Raw genomic sequence first — 20,175 nt, 5'->3', positions numbered from 1 at the left:
TGGTCCAATGACTGGCGATGGGTTGTGACTTGCCAGTTGGCGCCGGCGCCTCGAGTCTTCTTCGCCCCTCGTCCCACCTTTGAGTTTTGGCTTCGGCTTCATTTCCCGATACCACAAGTCTGCTTCGATTGCGTCAAGAAGCTCCTGGACTCAATGGCCAGTCTGATCCTGATTGTGACTGTGTAGGTGAAGAAACAGACCAAGTAGGTCGGAAAGACGAGGTTGTCTGGAAGCCTGAGCACTCAAGACCACCCAGTCTCGGCCCAGCTGGCTCGGTTTATTGTCACGGCCCCCATTGCAAAGAGCAGTAGTGGTAAGACCTTCAAAATAATGCAACTGATACTCGATGGCATTGTGTGTTCTGACTTGCTTCTCTATTGTCCTAGCGTTTTGGTTTAGTAAGCAACATACAATATTACCATGGAAGAAGCTGTTACGAGGCAACACGCCCATCCAAACACCGTGTTCCACTGTCTTTACGGGTATTACTGGTTCCGGTACTCTCGCAAAGAATTAGCACGCATATACCACAAAACTAGGAGGACTATCGGCAACTGGATACAAGTTTACGAAGAGACAGGAACATTTGAGCGCGCACAGTCTGCTTCTTCCAAGACGTTCGACGCTGCACACAGGCAATGGCTGTGTGATTTCTTTGGTGAACGACCGCTAGCGTACTTGGATGAAGCCCAAGACGCGTTCAAACGTGCTCATTGCGTCCCCATCTCTAAGTCATCAGTGTGGCAAATCTTTCACGAGTGTGGGTTAACTAGAAAAGTACTTGAACGACGTGCTATGCCCATCAAAGAGCGTGACGTGTTTCGCTTTGTGGAGGAGCTAAGTAACATTGACTGGAATCACCGCAACCTAGTTTTCCTGGACGAAGTTTCTTTCGATAATCGAGGAATGATTTGGAAGCGCGGGTATGCGCTAAAGGGAGATGCAGTTGCTATTCGAGGAGACTTTCAGCGCAAGCCGAGGGTGTCAGAGTTGGCATTCATTGGTGTGAACGGCTTACTAGACTTCTACGAGTCGGACGGAACATTTGATCGAGTACAATTTGTGAACTGCTGCACGGATTTTGCGTACTCCAAGAAGGGAGGTGTTCAACAGTACCCGGGCCCAAATTCTGAGTGGGTTTTAGATGGCGCATCGATCCACAGGCACCCGGAAATCGTGCATTTCCTGCGAAGTGTCGGTGTGGTTCCGATATTCCTGCCGACATACTGCCCATTTTTCAACCCCATCGAATGCATGTTCGGGTACATCAAGAAAGCATTTCAGCGTTATTACGTCGAAACCAGAGGACGAGATCTATTGCCATTTGTAGTGCAAATATTTCAGCGGTTTGAAAACTTCAGCATAACACGTGTGTTCGAGCATTGCGGCTGGAAACTCCAAGGTCACTTTGATCCTGCTGATCCAATGTCGAAGGAGCAGCGTCGAGTGCCTGATATTCGTTGTGATGCATTGCAGATCGATGAAGATGAAGCAGACTTAGGGTTTACTCAGCGTCCTATTTCGTTAGAGAACAACTAAGACAGACCTCGTCAGCTTAACTTAGTAATTACTCTTGGTGCTCTTCGCCGTCTACATTTTCCATGTGGTCGAAGGGGTCGAGGTCTTCACTCACTGATAGTGGTGGTATGTCAGCCAAGAAAGCCTCAATAATTAATTTTCGAGAAGTCAAACTGGTCGCTTGAGAGTCGAGACGCTGCCGTAATGCATCACAATCCTGTTTGAGTTGTTCATTGTCTGCGATCGATGCGTTGACACAATCCAGAGCCAACTGCGCTGACATAGTGAGGCCGGAGAGCTGCCGATCGACCTGGGTGTCCGCTTGTTTGAGTAAACACAGCACATGATTTGGCGGATTATCCAGGACAGCGGTTTCCCACGTCGATCGGTCAAGGTTTCGTGTAATCTCCTTAGCCCACATTCGCCACACAGTTCCATGAGCTTGAAATGTGGTACCCCAAATGTCTTGTAGTTGAGCAACTACATCACGAAGGCTGCTCTCCGCTGTTGCGCCAGAACGGTCCACCTCTGGTGGCTGAATGCAATCAGCCATAAAGTCCGTCAGGTCCTTTGTTTTAACGACGGCCATGCCGTATTCGTAGATCAACAACTTGACTGTTTCACCGCGTCTTGCTGTAACCCAGCGATCCCAACCGACATCTGACTTCGTGCTGCTGACAAGGTGGCCATCGGATTTAAACTGCATGACCTTACTCCAAGCTGTTGAAGGCGGAGCTTCTTCTAATGCCCATGTACGGCCAGTCCTTTTACTCGAGAGCTGAATTGCTGCCATAATTTCTGCATGATCTCTTGGAATGATGACCCGTTAGCAACATAGTCCTCGAGGGTTTCTGCAGATACTTCATGCTGTGTGATGCAATTCTTGATAATCGGCTGCACTAGCAGCTGAAGTCGCTTTGACTGTATGGATGGTGGAGTGGATCCCGAGGGATCTGGCGTGGATAGCGACTGTGACCTTGGTTGTACTGTCGACTGTGAGGTGGTTCGACCTCGCTGGCGTACCGGAGGTGCTGAACGCGATGCAACTCGTGTAGGAGGTGTTGCTTCCGGTGAACGACGGGGTCTTTGGCGAGGCTGAAGCGCCTCAGGAGATGGAGCGCATGGTGGTGGCGTTCGTTTCCGTAATGGGTACGGCGACACTCGTTGCTCTAGAGCTGAGCGTGGAGAACTCTCGTCAACACTCAAGGCTGGGGACAACTCAGCTGCTGTAGGGGGTCTAGCTCGGGCCACGATGGACGCGAGCAGCTTGGGCGCGGCTTTAGCTGCTTGTGTAGTGGGTCTAACTTGACTCACTACTTTAGCTTATACGTCGCGCTACGTGTATGAGGAAGCGTAAGTACTTAGTAATGACTTAGGTTAATTATATTTGAATACACAAATATAATTTAAATCCGATAAGACTCCATGTGACTTAGAATAGGTAAAATGAGAACTGTATTGTTTGTGGATTGATCTTCCTCCTCAATCTGCTAAATCTGTTTATCATCTATGAAAGGGATTGACAGAGGCTGGCTGTCAGAGCCCCGCCAATATGCACGTCTCTAATCGGTAGAAAGATGCTGCTTTCTACCAATAGGATCTTTGGGTAGGTGTGGACCACTCATTGTGGTGGCCCACTTCAATGTATCCATTGGTGTGACTTACACCAAGGTGAGGAAGTATCTAAAACTTTTAACAGATATCCTATCTGTTAAATTCACAAGTGGCTTGTAGCCACTTGTACGTGTAACCCCGATACAGCTTGAAGGCGGTGCTTGCAGCGTGCAAGCTTCGTGCACTTCTAAAACGCAATGTGTTTTGAGAGGTGCGGCGATTGCCCGGCGGTTCGTTGAACGAATCGCCCGTGGAAATTTTGTATAGAACCTACAATAACAACTGCAGATAACGCGGCTCCTTAATGTATTTATGGCAGGCGTCCAATGATGCGCTGCGGTGACCACCGATGATTTCTCGGAATATACCGATGACATGCATCCGCATAGCGAAGCCCAGTCAATGGGCGGCGCGGAATAATTCATCTCCGACAAAACGTAGGGTCAGTTGCCAACGATTTGCCACTAAAGAAAGCGAAGGAATCCGTATTATCGTTTATCGACGTTCTTGGCTTGGTCCTATTATCTTCAATGTACTCACCCAACTGTTTGGCTCCCCGTCTTCAGTGGACGTGTCGCTTTTCCGACTCTCTGCGTACCCGACGCAATTTTTCTTATATATTTTTTACGGGCGCTCGATCGATCACAACACAATGCATTTTCCAAGCATCAAGTTCATCCCCCTCGCCATGATAAGCTGTTGCAGTGGTATTGCGAGAGTACTGTAACGAGGTCCCAGCCAATTCTAGGCCAGGACCCATTAGTCAGAAGTCCAAACCCTATCGCGTACCGGCCACATGTCACTTGAAACGTGGATATTGCTCGACCCAAGTCTGGTTTTTGTACATACTTCAAGTTGTACTGGCTACATCTGGAAGCTGAGCTCTGCGAACGTCGAGTTGCAGCGACCCCAGACCCTCAGGTCTGAGATTTGAATTCGGTCTGGGGTCTGAGGTCTGAGATTCGCTCTAGAGGCCGCAGATCTGAGGTTCCAGGCCTTGAGTCGGACTCTGGGCGGAGAGCTGAGCCCTGGCCTTCTGGATCTGTGATTTGAAGCCCCATGGTTGCTGAAGTCTCAGACCCCAGGTCTCAGATTGGTGACCTAGCAGTTTGGAGTGCCAGGGGTTCTGAGACATGAGAGTGATGTTAAAAGTCTGAGACTTTGCGATTTGGAGTTCGGTCTGGGGTTTGCCTGTGCACCAGACCTCGAGATGTGCAGTCTGGGGTCTGGGAAGAAGGCGTGGCGTGCGGCGTCTGATTTCATCTCGGCTCCGGGGTGCCACAGCTGAGGTATGGAGTCAACATCGTAATTTTGCCTCCAGCTCAGATTCCCAGACTCAGAGTCCCAGAAGTTGAACCAAAACTGATCAGATTCCCAGCCTCAGAGTCCCAGAATTCGAGCCAGAATTGAGACATGTCAAATCGGTTGCACAGCTCGGATATGGAGTCAGCATCGTAATTTTGCTCCCAGCTCAGGTTTTCAGCCCGGCAGTCCCTCAACTCGCGCCAAAACGGAGGCACGGCGATTGTGGGTGCAAATTGGTGTCTGAATGCACGGTGTTCGTGAGGCTAAGTGGAGACTGGTGAGAGACAGCTGCAGCTCCGAGCCTAGGACGTGACTAAGAGCCTACGTCGTGCCTGCAGGGCCTGAAGTGCGACTTCGTGGTCTCGCATATGAAGTGGGTACACAGCGATGGCTACATTGCTGGTCTGGGAGCTGCGGTAGTTGCTCTTTGAAGTTGGCGGTTGCTGCTTGGAAGGTCGCTCTGGAGGGTCGCCCCGTTGTGGCTTTTCGGCCCCTGGTGTCAGGCACACAAGAATCGGCCTGACCAGTCGCCTATGGATCTGGGCCATCGGGAGCCACAGGATCTTGGCGTCATCCGGATTACACCTGATTTGTACCCAGAGTAATCAGTGTAATCAGGTGATGACAGACCAAGTCCGGCCAATCTCGGCCACAAGATCCTGGCGTAATCAGGATATCACTGATTTGCACCCAGATGTAATCAGTGTAATCAAGTGATGACTGACCCAGACAGGCCAGTGGAAGGACGCCAAGGCAGTGACGCCAAGGCAGCGACGCGCATTCACGGGCGCCGCCAAGCCAGTAGCTTAGTGGGTATTTTGCCCTTGTACAAGGTGTACCCAGGAGATATTTGCGCCCTTACTTGATAGGCCCTTTATATGTGCATGTACATGTGCATGATAATCAATCATAGTTTGTTTTGCCCCGAAGACCGCAAGCTGCGGAGTTCGTATTGCGCCGACTGGCGTGTTGCTTCACAGGGACCAAGTCCCTGCCACCGGCGGCGCGCGCAAGGCCAAGTGAAGTCGCTACGAGTGTTCTACGATCAAGCCCTGCTAACTCCAAATAAATTCAAGTTCAACAACCAAGCCTTTTCGAGTTTCGGCCGGTTTGACTTCGTTGTTGTATTTCCACACGCGGGACATTGGTTTTGCTGGTTTTTCTTGCTGGTTGGCTGGTTTCCTGGCGGCGCTTCATATTTTCGGGCGGAAGGTGCTCCGCTCTGAGGTTTCGGCAGAGCAACACCTGGGATAGTGGTTTCTGGGGTTGCTAGTGGTATCCGTGTGGCGCGAATAGTCTGGGATAGTAGTTCCCAGCTTCGCTGTGTCGCCTACATCAAGGCGTGGTGCGCGGAAGTCCCAGGGTGCAGAGCGAGAACCCTGGATCAAGGCAGGCTCAGACCGAGCCAACTCTCGGGGCCACTCTGGTCTGAGGGGCGAGTGAAGACCGTTGTGTGGCTCTCCGTCTGAGCCGCCGGAGGATGTGTCGTGACTGGAAGCATCTCGAAGCCGGAGTCGATGAGCAAGGAGGAGGCTGTTAAGGCCCAGAGTCCAAGGGCCTGAGAAGAGAAGTGGACTAAGTGTATGTGGAGTGAACGTGTTTATATTCAAGAAAACGGGGCACAGCGGACTCAGTACGTGCGTACAAGGGCCTTCCAAACAAGGAGCAAGCTTCGTCTGGGGGCATCTGGGAACTGTCGAGTTCGGAGCAGCTGGTGTGGCCGACGCAAGTCTGGTCCACAGCGTAGCCTTAGGAAGAATCAAGTCAAGGGATTGCAAGAGTGAGGAACACACGCCTCACCCGCCTTGGCACCTGAGATCTAATCTCAGATTCTGAGTTAAGTGGTCTGAGATCGAGGTCTAGCCGCGAGGCTATTCCCTGATTTTGGAGCCCGCATCGCCACAGTACAGTGAACTCGCAAAGCAACAGTAACCCGATTTTCGAAGGACTGATTAAAATACATTATCGCCTAGTTGGCGCTAGTTGACCAGTCAACTTGTCCGAAGAGAAAGATACACCAACCAAATACATATCGCTTCTCAAACGCAGTCGATCGAACTATCCCAGGGAGTGACTGCTAACTAGCCACCCGAGACAACGTTGTGAACATGAAATGGGTAACCACTCTTACCTATACGCAGTGTGCCCAACTGGAATATGGAATACGCGGATTACTTTAGAGCCGGAGCAACCGATCCCCACGTAGTTGGACTTGAGTGTGTGGAGAGCTCCGCGCTGACCTTGTCCTAAGAGATCTGCGGACCCGATTCCTGGTTGACACTTCCGTCCACTTGCGCAGTAGGGGGTAAAACGAACTCTCTGTTTGTTTTCTGCTCGACAATCGCTAGGGCTGTGTAACCGTTTGGTGCTCTTCTGTGTTCTTCCATGTTCTTCGCAACGCTTATGGCGAAAAGCTTGATTTGATTATACTTGGGGTGGTTGTCTTGACTTGAGTATATCCATCTTGACTTGATTATACCGGCCAGCTGTTGGCGTGGACACATCTGGGTTGATTCTTGCGCAGTTTCAAGGTGCGTGTCTTTGGGCATGACTAACTCTCGGAGACCTCGAACATAACTGCGGTCAAACTCCCCACACATATTTAATACTGAGTTTCTGAGTCAGCAGACTTGATTGCAGTGCATCCAAGATCTGCGTTCAAGGATAACTTGCGCTCAAGGAGGAAGTCCTGCCTGAGGCCCTGCGGCCAAGGGTAGGATGACTCCGCTTAGCAGCGTGACGATTGTCTGGACTTGACTCGAGTGGCAAACGGTCTGGGCACCGTGTACTTGTCTTTGCTGGAATCGCTGGGCTTCGAGAGCACGAAATATATGTGCGTTCAACACCTAGGCGAGGCAGGACACCATACACGATACGTTCGTGCAGGCGTTGTTGACATTCCTCATTGTACCAACCCGCTTAAGGACAGGGGTGACTTGGACGGAGACCTGTGTTTAGGGTTTCTCATCTTCAACACGGTCTTCCAAACCGAATGGTACATCCTAGGCTTCATCGTACTTCGTTCCGCGGAACACAGCCGAATTTCAGCTCAGATATTGTCTCACGGTGCACAACCGGGTCCGAAGACAATTCCAGCCAATCAGAATGGCGGAATTAGCCACGCCACTGGGAAAATCCCTTTCAGCCTCGTGTCACCCTACTTAAGGTATCAACAGCACCTGCTGTAGTTCATTACGGCTGAATACTCAACATTTCTTGATAATGATTTCTGAGACACTCTGCTACTCATTCCCGTGATTAATGATGGCTACTCGCACTGCAACAAAGTTCGGCTGTCACATTAAGTACGAGTTAGACAGATCTCTGCACGTAGTCACTGTTCTGTGAAGTATTTTCCAGATGGCCCCGACAATGGCTCGTCGCAGCCGAGCACGACTCGCCAACATCGCCGCCAATCTACAGCGACGACCGCCATCCCAGTTGATCGCGTCATCCTACATTTATGCATAATCTACGCCGCGTCACCTGCTGTACCACATAATTCAGCACCAGTGGTTGGTACTGAGGAGCTGGAGGGCGCTGCCCCTCTGTCTAACCACTAAATGAACTCACTTCGCAATCTACATTAAAGCGCCCAATACATCACAAAGAATTACTTGGCAACTACAAGCATCGCAACGACATACCAAGCATGAGGGACGACTTCGAGTACGACGCCGAGGGCGATGTCAAAATGTCGGCGCCGCAACCCATTTCCGAGGTGACGCGTGCATCCAACCTGGAGGTGTGGAGCCAAGCGTCCATCACGACCATCCTCCGAGAACGGAGGCAGTATGAGGGCAAGGTGCAGGAGCAATCCCGAGTCACGGGCGAAGTCCAAGCAGTCGTGACCCGTAGCATCCGCTCTACATTCGAACTACGGGTGCTAGAACATGTTCCTCACTACATACTGAAAATGGACGTCGCCAGTGTCACGGACGACATCCCGGTGACCGTGATGAAAAGGAAGTTGGCGCAATGATGAACGAACGTGTCCCCGACGTCACCCAGCTGTTTGCACGCGAGTTGAAAATGGACCTCGCAGAGGTGGACGTCGAGACACGTATTGCCAACTACTTCGTGACCTTTGGCCGGCTTGTGGAGGACAACGGTTCGTCCGGTATGCTGGGGCGGGGTCACACCATCGATGATGAGGGTCGGCACCGCATGAAGTTGCGCTACAAGCTCCTATTGGCTAATGTAACACCGAAGATTTTGAAGGTTGACTTGAAGAGACTAGTCAAACTGATCCATCGCAAACCAAAGGCAAACGACCTCGTTGTACACAACCTGGTGATTAAGCGGACAATGAGACAACTACAATACCATCTCATGCAAGCTGAAAGGAAGCAGATCGTAGCCCCAGGAAGCAAAGAGACTGCTGAAACAACGACAAGGAACGCGCAGCGCCCAGGCAAGCCTCGCCCACAACCCTCGGCTACTCCGGAGGTGGTTGCTTTGTCAGGGAGCAGCGAAAGCCACCATGCGGTGGCTGTTTGATATGCAATTGCACACATTGGGCTCGAGAATGCCCGACTGCTACAACAGAACAGAAGGCCGATTTAGCAAAGACGCTGTGTGTAAAACGGGGCCATCAACCAGAACGTGTTAAGCGAGTCACTGCTGACGGTAAACAGGCATTTCGAAGCGCAATGATTAATGGAGTGTCGGACGTACCGTTATGCCCTGACACTGGGTCAGACGCTAACATCATCGGACGGTCTGTGTTTGACGAATTGTAAGACTTGATTCCAGACCTACACGTCGAGCGGGTGGAGCCTCCGGCTAAGGTAATTGATGCCGGTGGCAACACAATGCTGTCCACATCAATCTTCAAGTCGAGACTGCCGCTAGCCCGTTTGCATTAACAAGCATCGTGTGCATGGTGTTAGACGCACCAGAAGACGGACAGTTGTTGGGACGGGCTATGCTGCAGTCTACTGGAATTGATCTCGATGGAATATCCGAACAACTAGCTCGACAACACGTGGAAGAAGCCGACGCAGAGGCGGACGACATCCCAGCCGATCACGTCGATGTGGTGGGCGATCCAGCGGATGAATAGGTGGCGGGCATGTTGCATCGCCTCGTGGACGAAGACACAGTGGCTGGATTTGGCATCTCATCTGCGGACCGACTGCGCGACCTGGCGATGAGCTACGCCGACGTGTTTCTGCTACGGTTGGACCACGATAAATCTGCCGATGTGGAGCCACTGGAGGTGAGGCTCGTACCAGACGCACAACCCTATCGGAGTGGTGTACGTCAGTACCCTGAGGCGCAACGCCAATTCTTGGACGTTAAAGTTAAACGTTAAGATGTGCAAGCTGTTTGTTCGCCGAATGAAATGGTGTAGTAAATTGATTGACGGCGAGGGAGTAGAGCACGACCCAGCACAAATTGCAGTTCTGCAGAAGATGTCTTTGCCTCCTACTGGTGTAGCACTGCAGCACTTCTTGTGTGCGTTGAACTGGCTTCGGGATTCTATGATCGACTACGCCCGCACTATTGCGTCACTGCAGGGGAAGCTGGATGAGGTGATCCATGAGCGCGAACGTAGGAAACCACAGATCGACGCTGGATTAGAGTAACGATGGGAAAATTGCATTCTGCCGCGTAATGTGTATGGTGGCGTCCTCGTGCAAGCTGAACAGCGGTGAACGTGTTCTGTAACGCCTCGCTCACTGGGTACTCCATTATGATCACCCAAGTGCGCCGTTGGCAAGACGGCCTCCCTATATCGAGCAGCAGTCTCGCGAACTACTGGTTTGTCGTGGTGTCCCGTTTAAGAATGCACAGCTGAATTGGTCGATCGTGGAGAAGGAAGGTTACTCGATTGAAAAGGCTTGCAGTGATCTCGACTACATGCTAATGAGGGAGAAGGCGTTTCACATCTACTGCGATCACTCCTACTTGGTTAGACTGTTCTCTTCTGCCACCGAGGTGAAGTAGCATGTCAAGGGTGAGTTACAGCGATTGGTGTTGAAGCTGGTTAATTGCCTGTGTGTGATTCTTCAGATCGCCGGTGAGAATACCCTGTGGGCCGACATTATCTCAAGGTGGGGACAACCAGCGGCGGTCAGCAATGTCAGTTCGCTCCCGGTGAAAAGATTAGTGACTCGTTCTACTCCGGCACTATCATAACTGTGTCCACCTCAAGACGGGCGTTTGTCTGGTCTACGCGGGAAGACATTGCTGCGGCGCAGCACTGACGTCAACGAGTCGGTTTCGCTAAGGATGGGACTCTGGAGGTAGACGGGGCATTGCGGGTATCGACAAAGGCTAAGTGTCTACTGAAGAAGCTACTTGTGATTGTGTACTGTGGTGCGCACGGCCACGGGGGCGCGCACGTCATGGTGGAGGTGCTAAAACGCCACTTTGTGCCAGGGCTCCTCAAAGTTCAATATGCTATTGATTGCAGAAACGCTGCCTTGCCAATAAATAATGGTGTCATTTATTATATGCCTGTACCAATCCATCACTACCGCCCCGTCATCATTGGTATCTCACCGTAGTAAAAATCGCGGAATCAGGGCAAACCAGTACGCACTATGAATTCAGGAGGGGGGATTACCTCGACAACCCTCCCGCCGCGCACCCCCGATCAAACGAACACGTAAACAACCACTATCGCTAACCTCAAGCCAAATATATCACTGTAGTCAGAATATTACAATTGGAACCAAAAATGATATTATCTCTGGCTACTGTAAAAAAGCAGATTCTCTCACTACACCGCTACACTACATGTTGGGTACACGACGTTTCTTCCTGTTGTTATCGACAGCTTGAGCAACAGCGCTGCCATACCACAACTTGCGATTAAACTGAAAGAAAAACATTGCCTCCGGTGTCATTGGGTTCAGTCTTCGGCGCAGACGGGAATACACTATGCCAGCTCGAAAGAAGGATCGCTCGACATCGTTAGATGTTGGCGGGACCTACCGTAGATCAACTTCGGTTGGCGTCGCTTCCTCCTACTCTAACGCGACGTCAGCGAAAGAGCGCTTCTTTTTTACTGCAACTACAGAAGGTTGGATGTGTTGCTCCCTTGCGCCGTCTGACCGCAATAGCTTGGCCACCGCTGTGCGCTCAGCACGGGTAAGTGTGCCTTGTTTTCCATCCAAGACCTTCACAATCCCATTCGAGAAGCCGGGGTACTTCACTAGGGTAGCAATAGGAGCTAGGTACTTTTGAGTAGCATGGTAGATCTTTACGACATGATCGAATAGCTTACACACATCCAGCAATGAAACACTTGCTGACTGAAGCTTCTTGTTCACACTCTCCAAGTTTTTCAGATCATCGTACAGCGTTTCAAGCTGAACGTTCTCGAGTGACGTGGGGATATAGTCAGCCAGATCGTCATCAATGCAGTCTACCTTGCGATAGACCGCAAAATAGCGATCAATTATTGCGAATGTACTGCTCCAGTGCGTGGCATTGCTAAACATGGGTATGAGAGCATCAGCCTCGCGAAGATGGTGCCGATTGTTGATAGTGTTGAGCCTAGTCATCAGTCGCTGCACCTTCTCGAGGAGATCCTTGTTGTCTTCCATCAGGCTCCGCATGGCGAGGTTCATCCTATGGCTGGCACACCCGATCATTGGAACGTGCGTTTTTCGTGCGATGGCGACATTCACGGATGCATAGTCACATACGTTGAAGCACAGTTGTAGGCGGCATTAATTCCGTACGTGTCGAGCTCGTAACCGAAGAGTTCGATGATGGTGTCAGAACTCAAGTCAGACTCATCCGACAACTTAGAAAACGACACCAGGTACTTGTCCGCAGATGTCATTGCGATGTATGCGACGAAGTGGGTACCATCCTCGGTCCACGCGTCCACTGCGAAGCCGAGCTTCTGATCGACCAAGCGTTTCTTGACGTAGCCTTGCACAACGTCCTCAAGCGCCAACATGTGTTCCTTGATCGTGTTAACACTCAAGGGTTTCAAGTTCATGTACTAGCGAGTATTGAGCTTCTCACACATGCTTAGCTCTCAATTCTCCATGATGACCCAGTCCAACCAGTGGTAGAGGTTACGAGAGAACTCGTCACCCTTAACGAATGTGTCGAGGCTTCCTTCACCGTCCTCGAACGTGCTCGCGTGATAGCGGTGGAGATGCTCGACCAGCTTAGTGCACCCCATCCCACGAGTTTGCTTTCTGCGAAGGAAGCAAGTCGTCACTGGTAACAGTCGCCTTCCTAAGGGACGAAGAGGGCTGCTGCGAGAGATCTTGGAGAGATGGAGGACATTGGAGGCAGGGAACCTGACGCTGGTGTTGTTGCTCTCAAATCAGATTGAAAAGTGAGGTGATGGATGCCAAGGAGCTGTGTGGCCTGTGTGAATGGATCGCCCACACTAGTGGTCATACTAGCCATCGGTTCTATAGATTTTTGTGACAACCTTATTATTATTTACTGCACAAAATTGATGATAGGTGTCCAATTAGTTATTACAGTAAGTTACTGAAAATTAGTATTACGGGTATTGTACTTCGAGACCTGCTTTGTGATAACAAATTCTCGGTAGGCCGCCACCTGCTACACTAACGACTGCCTTCTCTGCACACACGTTAAGGGCGGCAAGGCGATCCTGCGTGACTGGACTGTGACACAGGCGGTGTCTTCCCGCAATGAGTTCATATATGTTTCTTGGCGAGGTTATGGAGATGTCAAGTACATTCTCATCTTCGAGGACGAACGGGCCCACTACTATGAGCTGGTGGCGCCTGATTTTGCCAATAGTGAAACGGCCGTGGGGGGGGGCTGCTAGATGGGCATAAGCGGTTTGGTTTGCCGAGCATGTGGATGTCCACTTCGAATTCGCGGTCATGGGGGTGCTGTGTGGTATTGCAGACCACACAAATACCGTCAGATGTGGATCTCCAGCACAAACCACAACAATCGCCGAGTTAGGTCGGCGTTTGTTGGTCTGCGCAGGGGTGGCCCCCTCGCGCTTCGGCCCAACCGGGACAGCGGGTGTCTCGCCTCTCGCCGACACCTGCCAACCAAGGTCCACTCTTCCGGAGATCCGCCGAGCTAGCGGACTCCGTTCACAAACAGTATATAAATTTAAAATACTTGTTTTATTTTTAAACTCCTGTGCCCTCCACCAAAGGATGGACGGCGGCGCGCGAGCGCTTTTGCAGGCCGCCGGGGAAGAAACAACCCGACTTGAAGAGTAACGGCACCCGGGCTGTCCGGCGTACCGGCTCGCTGAGTTAGCGAGACTTTTCCTTCGCACTTGGCGAGCACCCAACGCCCAACCCGGGCCGACCTAATCTCTTGGCGCTGCCAGTCGAGTACCCTACAAGCTATGCCTCTCGGGTACCGACGGCAGGCATAATCCGACCCCGTGAAGGGACTTACCGGAAAGTGTGCAGTGTTGTGGGCCTAGAAAATTCTGCTCTGTTTGTTCTCAAGTCTTCTGGGCACCCTGAAAGAGCGCCTCTACTATTCCTAAGGTCCTATACAAATATCAAGTGAAATGGAGTGGTTTCGGATCTCGGCCGACCCTTCATGTAGTGGGTCTAACTTGACTCACTACTTTAGCTTACACGTTGCGCAACGTGTATGAGGAAGCGTAAGTACTTAGTATTTACTTAGATTAATTATATTTGAATACACAAATATAAGTTAAGTAACAAAAGGATTCCAAGTGACTTAGATTAGGTAAAATGAGAACTGTATTGTTTGTAAATTGATCTTCCTCTAAAATCTGCTAAAAACTGTTTATCATCTATGAAAGGGTTGGCAGCGGCTGGCTGTCAGAGCCCCGCTAATATGCATGTCTCTGATTGGTAGAAAGATGCTGCTTTCTACCAATAGGATCTTTGGGTATGTGTGGAGCACTCATTGTGGTGGTCCACTTCAATGTATCCATCGGTGTGTCTTACACCAATGTGAGGAAGTATCCAAAACGTTTAACAGATAACCTATCTGTTAAATTCACAAGTGGCTTGCAGCCACTTGTACGTGTAACCCCGTTACACCATCCCCCCTTAAGGTTAGACGCGCGGGGTCCCCGCACGTCAATCTTTGGAATTGACCATTCGTCAATTCTCCGCGTTTGAGAAGAAATCCGCGCTCATTCAACGATGAGCGCGCCTCAGAAGAAGTCCGCAAAGTCGATGGGGAGTCATCTCTCCATCGACGACTACTCGAACGCCAGAAGGCGAAGTACGGTGACGTCGTCGACTTCGACGACGACGATGAAGACATGGAGGGCGAGGAGGACTCGCCCTCAAAGCGTAAAGACTCAGTGTCGAGCGAATCGCTCGACCCTCACGCCAAGAACGTTCGCCCGCGTGAAGGGGACGAATCGGACGCTTCGAGCTCGAAGCGTTCGCGTACTGAGAGTGATACCCCACTCGCTTCGGCTGGGGCTCTCAGTACTTCGCGCGCTGCTGCTGCAGCGCGTGATGTTAAGGCTCAAGGCTCTCCGCGCGCTGCGCCTGCAGCGCGCGATCCATGGATGCCGTCCGCGTCCGAGATCGCGGACCGGTTTGGGAACTCGGTACCTCCGAATGAGGTGCCGCTGTACGTATGCAGCGCCATCAAAGATGACGCTGTGGCTGCCGAGCTGCACTTTGATGCGGAAACGCATCAAAGGCGCGATTACTACATCGGACTCTTTCATGAGCTCCGATGGTTTCAAAGCAAGAAGACCTCTTCTCGCAGCAAAGTGCCCGAATGGCAGGCACTTTGTCAAAGCTGGAACGCCTTTGTTGAGAACTTCAACAAGAGGCCGAGTGCTTACCGTGATCGGATTAAGCAAGCGCGTGATCGCTTCGAGACGTACTCGAAGCGTGGAAAGCTGGAGCAACTTCATGTTGCTGCTGAGGAGGCAAATGTGCCGTGCGCTGTGCCCGAGGGCTTTCAGTGCACGAAGTGCTTCCCAGGTGCGGTCCGCTTGAGCGACCGCGACCTGAACGGGTACACGTCGTTCCGTGTGCCCGAAAGTCTCAAAGAGCTCCGTGCTAAGTTCTTAGCACGTGAGGGTTCGGGCGCTGGCGATGATCGCAGCGCTCGCTCTACTTCCGCTGTGCCAGTGCGTACTGCTCCTCGTACGCCCTCACCATTTCCGGAACGTCTTCCAGCAAGACGTTCCGCGGCTCCCATGTATCTCGATGGGGAGGAAATCCTCTCCAACGAATACGAAAACGAGCCCCTTGAGGGTTCGTTTTCGGGATACTATGGTCAACAATCCGCTCAACAATCCAGCGGGTTGAGCCGTGGGCGTCACGGATCGGCGGTGGCGGGGGTGGGAACACGCCCCGGGTATGATCAGCCCCGGGCTGATCAGTATGCGCCTCTCCACGACCGGGTGACCGTCGTGGAGCGTCTTCAGGGCGCTGAGTTCGCCGCCCTGAAGCAGGAGCTGGCGAACCAGAAGGCCCAAGTCGCGGCGGTCTCGCAGACCGCCTCGAATATCCAGGTCGAGCTGGGGACCCAGATGAAGGGGTTGCTCCAGCGCGTCCGCGCGCTGGAGGAGAGGTTGCTCGTCGCCGAGGCCAAGTCCTCCGCTTCTGCCTCGGCTCCTGCCGAGGCTTCGGGTCAGCCGAGCTAGATGGCTCGTGCTGCCGGTATGGCTTCAGCCGTCCGACGTAAAAGGTCGGATGGAGGCGCATGCTAGACGGTATGTCTAGCGTGTATGCGTTGCCGTGCCGTGCCAACACAGTGAACGGCCCGATGAAGCGCGGAGCAAGCTTGCTTGCTCCGAAATCCGAAACCGCATGTCTAGGCAGGTTTTGTGTAGCTAACAAAACTAATGAACCAACTTTAAATTCATTTGTGTTGCCTCTGCCCGCATTGTCTGCGTTCAGCTTCTGTTGATCAACAGAAGCTGCTATTGTGTCTTGGACAAACCGAATCACGGCTTGTCTTTTGGTGATGAAACTGATTGCATCCGAGCTGAAGTCATTCAGCTCGCTCTCCGCTAGAGGCCCGGCCTCTGCGTGGTTCTTGCGGTGTCTGCGCCCTGCGCAGACCCGTGGTCGTTGGCCATGTTGTTGGGGAGTCTGCGCCCTGCGCAGACTCATGTGGTTTGTCCATTGTTGCAGCTGACACTGTGCAAGTGTCAGCGGTTTCTGCGGCTGCTGTATTGCAGTCGTAGATCCTCCCCCACTTAAAGTGGGAGCCATCACTCCGAGTAAACTCGGTAGGCGTGGATGCCGCATGGCATTCACGTAGAACGGTGTATGCCCGGTCGAGGCATGCACTGAGTTGTTGATGGCAAACTCTGCCATCGATAAGCACTCGCTCCAGTATTGGAACGAGTGAGCGTAGCTCTTCAACATATCGACGAGCACGCGATTCACGCGCTCGGTTTGACCGTCCGTCTGCGGATGATCCGCAGTCGACATGGAAAGCTGGCTCCCAAGAAGTGTAAACACTTCTTGCCACAGATGCGCTGTGAAGCGCGGGTCTCTGTCCGACACAATGTCGGTCGGCATCCCATGGTGTTTGAACACCATGTCGACGAGCAGACGGGCTGTCTGCTTCGCGGTCACCTCTGCTGGCACCGCAGCAAGATGTACCATCTTGCTGAAACGGTCTACAAAGACCACAACACCGGTGTTCCCTCCGCTATCCGGGGAAGACCAAAGATGAAGTCCAAAGACATGGACTTCCAACACTCCGACGGAGTCGGTAGTGATTACAGTGGAGCCTGCGCGAATGGCGCAGGCTTTACGCGTTGGCATACCTCGCAAGCACGGATGTACTTGCGCACCCACTATACTGGTGGTGCCAGTAGAAGTCGCGCGTGAGAAGGACGTAAGTCTTCTCACGTCCGAGATGTCCCGCAGTCGGGGCATCATGATACTCGTACATGATCCTGAGTCGCAGGTCATGGTCATTTGGCACGACAACGCGATCTGCGTTGTCGTCGACTGCATTGTAAAGCAGTAGTCCGTCGTGCACACGAAAGCGGTGTGCACGCGCTCGAAGGTGCTTGGGCAGTTTCTGACGGGACTTGTCAGAAGGAGCTGTGCCATAGGCCAGCAAGAGCTTCGCGTCCGCGTCGTGCGCGTACGCGGCCTTCACATCATCCAACAGAGATGATGTGGCTTTGCTCGATCGCATGGCGTCAATGGCATTGACGTCAACAGCTTCTGCATAGTCCGGCCGACGTGATAACGCGTCGGCCACCACATTCAATCTTCCGGGTTTGTATTCGACCCGGACGTTATACTCCGCAAACAATGAGAGCCATCTCGCCATTCTTTGTGATATGTGTGGTGACTTCACTGCAGTGCGCAGTGATGCATGGTCGGTGTAGACCATAAACGGTCTACTTCCAAGCAAATACACTCCGAACTTTGCGAGTGCGTATTTCATGGCAAGGAGTTCCTTGTCATGCACCGGATAGTTGCGCTCAGCTGGCTTCAGCTGACGCGATTGGTAGTAGACGACACGATCACTGCCCTCGTGATCGTGCTGCATCAACGCGCAACCGATCGCGAAGTGGGATGCGTCACATACGACGTGAAATGGACGATCTTGGTCAGCCACTGCCAAGATCGGTGCCTCAGTCAAGCCCCGCTTGACCGCATCGAATGCCTTTTGGCAATCGGGTGTCCAATTCCACACAGCTTCTTTCTTAAGAAGCTGTGACAGCGGGCGGATCTTGCCCGCATAGTCCTCCACGTACTTGCACAAGTACGTGGCCAAGCCAAGGAACTGCCTCAGTTCCTTGACACTTGAAGGCGTTGGCCATTCGTTAATCACTCTGACCTTTTCTGGGTCAGGGCGGACACCATTCTTCCCTACGAGACACCCGAGGACGGGTATCTCGCTCGCCCCGAAGATACACTTCTTCAGGTTCGCGTAGAGCTTATGCTTTCGCATAAGCTCAAGTAGCTTCCGGAGATGCACCCTGTGCATCTCTACGTCGGTCTTCCCGTCCACATCCCGGCTGTGGATGAATACATCATCGAAGTAGCTCGGTGCGAAGTCGCGCACCGAGCGCAACAAGTGCGTCACGCACCTGTTGAAAGTCGCAGGGGCGTTCTTAAGCCCCTGTGGCATTACTAGCCATTCCCAGAGCATGCCGCTTGGCGTGCTCACTGCCGTGAGAGGGATATCGCTCTCACGCATTAGGATTTGGTAAAATCCATCTCGCAAGTCGAGAGCACTGTAAACGGTGCTCCCGGCCATCGAATCGATGATAACATCTTTTCGTGGTATCGGCGTCTGCGCCGGTACCGTCGCATCGTTCAGCTTGTTGTAGGCATGAACGATGCGCCATCCGCCCTGTGGCTTCTTGACACAGAACGTCGGAGCACTGTGCGGGGACTTTGATTCCCGCACTTGTCCTGCTTTACGACGACTTTCAAAGAAGTCGTCGATCGCTTTCACTTGCTCTCGCGGCAGTGGCCACTGCCGCGTGACACAGTACTTCGTGCCCGGCACGAGATCAATCTCGTGCTGAATGCCCTTATCCTGCGGAAGCTCCGCAGGAATCTCTTCCGGGAGTACGTCTTTGTACTCCCTCAACAATTCGTAATAGGGACTCGACTTCAGCGAGTCCCAACCTTGTTCCTCGAAGCGCTCTCGCTTCGTCTTCGCACTGAGAGTGTCTTCACTCTCAGTGGTACTTCCCATGAAGAGCTGCCTCAGCTCTTCGCTCTCGCTCGCCGTTCTTTCGCTGTCCGAAGAACGCAGACTTGCTCGATGCGTCCATCGTGCAAGTCGCGTGAAGCGCTTCCAGCTCATGGCTGGAAGCGAAGTCAACTCCGACGCCGTCGTCGGAGGACTAGCGAGTTCCATGTCACGATACTGGAATCCAGTATCGGTGCGCGTCAAGACGCTTAGCGTCTTGACATTCGGCGTCACCGCCGCAGTCTGCCCAGCAGACTGCTCTTGTTGCGTCTCGGTCCCGGACCGAGACTTGCGCAGCGTTTTCCGCTTGCGCCGTCTTTTCTTGTTGTGCGGAGCCCGGCTCCGCACAGTTGTTCTTCTTGTCCAGGCCCGGCCGTGGACAGTCGTTCGCCGGCGGACCCTGTCCGCGGGCGCGCGGTATCAAGCCCGGCTTGACCGTATTTTCCTTCGTGCAGCCCGGCTGCACGGTAATGTGTCCTTCGCCGGCAGACCCTGTCTGCGGGCGCGCGATATCAAGCCCGGCTTGATCGCATGGCGCTTCGTCGTGCAGCCCTGCTGCACGACAGCATGCAAATTGCGTCAGTGCGGTACGTTTGCAACCGTCCGCACTGTTTGCAGCGTCAACTCCCGGAGTTGACACGCCTTCGTCACCTCGACGCCAATCATTGGCGGAGCCCCTCATGACCGAGGGTGCGTCGGCTCCCGGAGCCGACGCGTCGTTGTCGACCTGACCGCTTCGGGTCAGGGACTGTCCCTACACGCTTGAACGTGGGTGTTGGTTCCGGGAACCAACACATCTTTTTTCTTCCGACGTCGGCAGCATTGCCGACGTGGGTCTCACTTGTGCGCGCCCTCGCGCACTTCCTGGGCACTCCGGGACAGCAGCATGAAGCGCTGTCTCGACTGGTGAGCCGCGCGCACCTGCTGGTGCGCGCGCTGCGGTAACAGGGCCATCGCTCTCTGTTCCGCTATCGCGTCCGAAGCGCACGAGCGTGCGCTTCTTCCAGTCTATCACCGGATCATGCCGTGCAAGCCACGGCATGCCCATTACCACGTCGAACTTATCGTCCAGGTCCAGGACGATAAAGTGTTCGACAAACACTCGTTGTTTGTACGAGAAGCGCACGT

General features: G+C 52.7%; 2 protein-coding genes across 2 annotated transcripts; one reads left to right on the top strand and one right to left on the bottom strand.

The window, feature by feature from the left end:
• Positions 1-8,089: 8,089 nt before the first annotated feature.
• Positions 8,090-8,419, top strand: IUM83_04202 (uncharacterized protein; the record flags this gene model as incomplete). Its single annotated transcript, XM_067928258.1, has 1 exon — positions 8,090-8,419. The coding sequence occupies one exon, from the start codon at positions 8,090-8,092 to the stop codon at positions 8,417-8,419; it is 330 nt and encodes a 109-aa protein (XP_067793884.1).
• Positions 8,420-11,414: 2,995 nt separating this feature from the next.
• Positions 11,415-12,358, bottom strand: IUM83_04201 (uncharacterized protein; the record flags this gene model as incomplete). Its single annotated transcript, XM_067928257.1, has 2 exons — positions 11,415-12,021; positions 12,099-12,358. The coding sequence occupies 2 exons, from the start codon at positions 12,356-12,358 to the stop codon at positions 11,415-11,417; spliced, it is 867 nt and encodes a 288-aa protein (XP_067793883.1).
• Positions 12,359-20,175: the final 7,817 nt, after the last annotated feature.

This window comes from Phytophthora cinnamomi (assembly GCF_018691715.1).
Source record: "Phytophthora cinnamomi strain GKB4 chromosome Unknown Contig27, whole genome shotgun sequence".
Lineage (NCBI taxonomy): Eukaryota > Oomycota > Peronosporomycetes > Peronosporales > Peronosporaceae > Phytophthora > Phytophthora cinnamomi.
Note: the sequence above shows the minus strand (reverse complement) of the source record. Positions and strands in the feature narration are given on the sequence as shown.